This window comes from Sardina pilchardus, chromosome 8 (assembly GCF_963854185.1).
Source record: "Sardina pilchardus chromosome 8, fSarPil1.1, whole genome shotgun sequence".
NCBI classification, from domain to species: Eukaryota; Metazoa; Chordata; class Actinopteri; order Clupeiformes; family Clupeidae; genus Sardina; species Sardina pilchardus.
Window position 1 is genome coordinate 11,080,319 of NC_085001.1, and position 5,000 is coordinate 11,085,318.

General features: G+C 46.5%; 1 protein-coding gene across 1 annotated transcript in view; it reads right to left on the minus strand.

Moving 5' to 3' along the window:
• slc15a4 (solute carrier family 15 member 4) overlaps positions 1-5,000 on the minus strand; it is a 63,722-nt gene that overhangs the window by 30,844 nt on the left and 27,878 nt on the right. The window contains exon 7 of the mRNA XM_062542692.1: positions 4,811-4,969. Within this exon, the coding sequence (XP_062398676.1) occupies positions 4,811-4,969 (159 nt within the window). The remainder of the gene's footprint in view (positions 1-4,810; positions 4,970-5,000) is intronic.

The following is a 5,000-nucleotide window of genomic DNA, read 5'->3' on the forward strand; positions in this document are numbered from 1 at the left end:
AACGGTGACAGTGACGGGAGCATTTTTCCTCTATACGTTTTACACATTTTGAAATCGCTCATTTCCTGTATATTAGCTGTATCGTGTTTAAGCCGCAGGACAAGTGTTTTATGCGAGTGAGTTAAAAGAAGACCGTATTAACCATATTAACGGCATATTAACTGACCCTGCGTTTTAACCTCATAGCTGAAAATATTTTGCTAAATCAATGTATAAGCCGCAGCTAATAGTTGGGAAATTACGGTAGAACTGGCCGAGACTGGACTCACGGTGTACGGCAAATCAAGAGGCGACTGGTGACCAGTGACCACTGAACATGTGGCCCGCGATACATCAAGCATGGTGCTGGTGCAGAGAGAGAGAGAGAGAGAGAGAGAGAGAGAGAGAGAGAGAGAGAGAGAGAGAGAGAGAGAGAGCGGAACCGAGAGAGAGAGAGAGAGAGAGAGAGAGAGAGAGAGAGCGGAACCGAGAGAGACAGAGGAATAGAGAGGAGAGAGGGAGCGAGAGGGAGAGAGAGAGGAATAGAGAGGGAGAGAGAGGGAGAGAAGGAGGAATAGAGAAAGGGAGAGAGGAATGGAGAAAGGGATGGAGAGAGAAAGACAGAGGGGCAGACAGAAGACTGAGGGACGGCTAGACAGAGATGCTAACAGTGGAGAACAGGCTGGGCAGATCCCGCTGTAACACACACTGACACCAACACAAACACAAGCAGATGGCACATGCATATCACTGCTCAACAGGCGCTGCACACTCACGACTGACACCGAGGAAGAATGATGCCTGCATGTCCAGCTAGCCAGCTACACACACACACACACACCCACTAAAAATGAATGTGTACACACACACATTCTGTGTGTGTGTGTGTGTGTGTGTGTGTGTGTGTGTGTGTGTGCCTGTATGTCCAGCTCCACACACACAAACACACACACACACACACACACTCTAGCATCCTCCCTGATCGTAATGGGCTGCTTCAGGTAGGTGTGTGTATGTGTATGTGTGTGTGTGTGTGTGTGTGTGTGTGTGTGTGTGTGTGTGCTAACCAAGTCAGAGTTTTCACCTTCCTGGCAGTCTCCTTCAGTTCTCCACAGAAGAACCCAAACAGACACACACCCCCATCTGCTCTGTGCTCTACTGACACACTCAACATACCTACAGTACGTGCATGCACACACACACTAACACACTCAACCTACCTACGTGCATGCACACACACACACACACTAACACACCCAGACTTCATTTCACCCAGGCACATTAGTCTAACACTGACCTTGTGTGGTGGAGGCTTGATTGTCCGTGTGTGTGTGTGTGTGTGTGTGTGTGTACACTGTCTGGGCTTGTTTGTGTGTGTGTGTGTGTGTGTGTGTGTGCGCGCGCACTGTCTGGGCTTGTTTGTGTGTGATCTGTAAACTTGACCTCGGCTGAGGGTCTCTATAGACTCAGATGACTGTCTGGGGTGGCTGCTCCTGACCTCTCTCTCTCTCACACACACACACACACACACACACACACACTGACATACACACATATTAAAACAAACATCTATAACATTTGCAAAACATACACATAAAACACACATAGTATTTAAATACACATACAACATAGACAATAAACACATAAACACACACACACACACACACACACACACACACACACACACACACACACACACACACACACACGAAGAGCGGTAGTTGCCCTGAACAGAGAGAGGGGTTACAGGTGCTCTCCCTGAAGCTCTCCCTGAAGAAACAGCAGGTAAGAGGCAACTGCTACCTCTGAGAAGACAGAAAGACACACACAAACACACACACACACACACACAATGTTTACGCATGCATAAACAAACACTCATGCAAAATTTAAATCTACCAACACACACGCACACACTGTTCAGACACACCGAAACATTTCCACACATTTGACTCTCATCAAGCAGCTGTGGTAAGCCATAGTTCCTTGATTACGAAGTGTTTCAATCTTAAATTCAGGGGAAAACACAAACAAACAAACTGTGGTGCAATTTCATTTTTAAAGCATTCCTCCAGGTGTCTACAAGTGAGTTTCTCACAAAACAAAATCATTGCCTTCCTACAGCGACTCGCACTGAAGTGGCAACTGCGTAGCTGTCATTGAATAGTTACGCGTTTATCACTCATCCAAATTTCACAGCATTAAGACTTAATGAACAATCAATTATCTCTGAACTGCTCAATTCTGGTTAAAAAAAAAAACACTGCGAATGCATCTGCTGTTTTTCAGCATAGCCTAATGGTACTATTCAGCGTTGTCCAGAAGCTGTTGTAAAGTTTTGCGTGGAGAACACGGTCAGTCAGAGCTTCACCATAACAGGTGAGCACCAGCTAAATGTTATTATAACAAGTGAACAGAACACCAGCCAAAGCTTGATAATAACATTTGCTAGAGAAGAACACCAATCAAATCTATTACTATAACCACCAGCCATTATTCCAGAGGGCCTGTTATGCAAATCTGTCCTTCTCAGTCTCAGCAGTCTACGGTTGTTGTTTTGTTTCACTTTTTTTGTTTACCAAATAATTTCAGTAAAACGTTAATGATTTCATCATTAAGTAATGATTAATGTTGATGGCATATTAATGATATGTGTGAAGCAGATGACTCGATCCGTATGCCCGTATGTCAGTTCACCCAATTAGCCCTTTTCACGTGATGTCAGACGAAGCGTTGCTGGGTGTCCTCCGGCATGTCCAGCCGCCCAATACTACAGAAGAAGAAGAAGAAGTATTCATCAGGTCCCTTTCCACAGGTGTATACAATCAAGCACCATGCAGTCTGCATTGATAATCAAGGTGCTTGATTGTATACACCTGTGGAAAGGGACCTGATGAAACCCATGAATACTTCTTCTTCTTCTTCTTCTTCTTCTGTAGTATTGGACGGCTGGACATGCCGGAGGACACCCAGCAACGCTTCGTCTGACATCTCGTGAAAAGGGCTAATTACTGTACAGGACACTCGTCGCCTGCCACACAATGCATGTCTGCTGACAGACCAAGGGAATCTTGGCAGTGCAGTGCGTCCAGATCTCCACAATAGGAAAGGTATTCAATGTCCGCAACATGCATTTTGCCTGATGAAAACCCAGTAGGGTCGAAACGTTGCTTTTTCACATTAAACGGGAGCAATTTATCAGTGTTGCGGTCGGACATTATATTCCTTTCCTAAGCTACTCTCCATTTGTCCTGCACCTGCAAGGTGGGACGAGCACACAGCTACTTTTCTTGAACAGATCTCCACAATAGCCTGCTGGCCACAGGTCAGGACATGGGACAGTGGCGGTGGCAGTGTGGTCAGGAGAGACACATGGGTTACTGTCTTTAAAATAACACCAAGGAGAGACACATGGGTTACTGTCTTTAAAATAACACCAAGGAGAGACACATGGGTTACTGTCTTTAAAATAACACCAAGGAGAGACACATGGGTTACCGTCTTTAAAATAAGTCCAAGGTGAGAGACATGGGTTACTGTCTTTAAAATAACACCAAGGTGAGAGACATGGGTTACTGTCTTTAAAATAACACCAAGGTGAGAGACATGGGTTACTGTCTTTAAAATAACACCAAGGTGAGAGACATGGGTTACTGTCTTTAAAATAACACCAAGGAGAGAGACATGGGTTACCGTCTTTAAAATAACTCCAAGGAGGAAGACATGGGTTACCGTCTTTAAAATAACACCAAGGAGAGAGACATGGGTTACCGTCTTTAAAATAACTCCAAGGAGGAAGACATGGGTGGCCATCTGAGACATGGGTTGTTTTCTTTAAAAGCCAGACCCACTGATCGAAGAGGTGAGTCACTAGCCATTTCAACGGCTGAATGGTCATAAGGAGAGGTGCTGCTGGTGTGTGTGTGTGCGGGTGTGTGTGCGCATGTGTGTGACAGAAAAAGTACAACCGATGAATCCCCACATATAACAACTCCCTCCGTGTGCACACACACACACACACACACACACACACACTAATATATGCCCAATCACATCTTTGTGAGCCTCCTCCATTCATTTGGCTGAGCTCTGTGGCCCTAACCCGTATTGAGTGCGGGAGAATGAGCCCATTAAAGTGCCCCTGCTGTGTGCGGAGGGACCCGGTGATGGAGGCTCCTGGGTGAAAATCGACTCCGCCGTAGAAAACCTCGCTTCTCTCAGCGGTAATTAGAAGCCTGCTGTGACACACTACAGGCTTTGAGGAACTGACTGAGAAGTGGGAACACACAAACACACGAAATCTCACACACACACACACACACACACACACACACACACACACACACACGAGTAAAAAAGCATACTCGGATTCGTCCAATCACGTAATGGCCCCGTCAGGTGTCCAGTGCTAATGGTGCAACACCCACCGACCCAAAGAGCTGGACAGCCACTCGAGCTGTGACTGAGCACAACTCAACTGAAGCGCATTCAAATTTGGCAAACAGTGGCGAATGTTCGTGGTGACCATGTTTTCTTTATTTCCTTTAGACTTGAACGATTTTGGTGTTAACGTTCCACTCTACCGGCAACTGCATTGCACTGTTCGCGATTGTTCGCAAAGGTTCGTCGAAAAACTCGAGGCAAACTGAAGACCGTTGGCAAACGTTCGCCTATGTTTGCGAATTTGAATGCACCTTTGTACTTCAGGTGCACTGCACTTCTGAACACACGTCAGTACTTAAAGCAAAGTCTGCATACACTCTCAGAAAAAAAAGGTGCTATATAGTGTGTGTGTGTGTGTGTGTGTGTGTGTGTGTGTGCACGGGCATACCGGCGATGCTGGCGAAGATCTCGCTGATGCCGATGAGGACGTACTGTGGCACCTGCCACCAGATGGGCAGGTCGGCGGCGTAGTAGGTGGCGTGGCCGAACACCTGGTCAATGGTGCCGTGGGTCCGTATGATGTCCAGACGCATGGTCTCCAGGATACCTGCCCAGGGGGGAGCAAAGAGAGCCTGTTA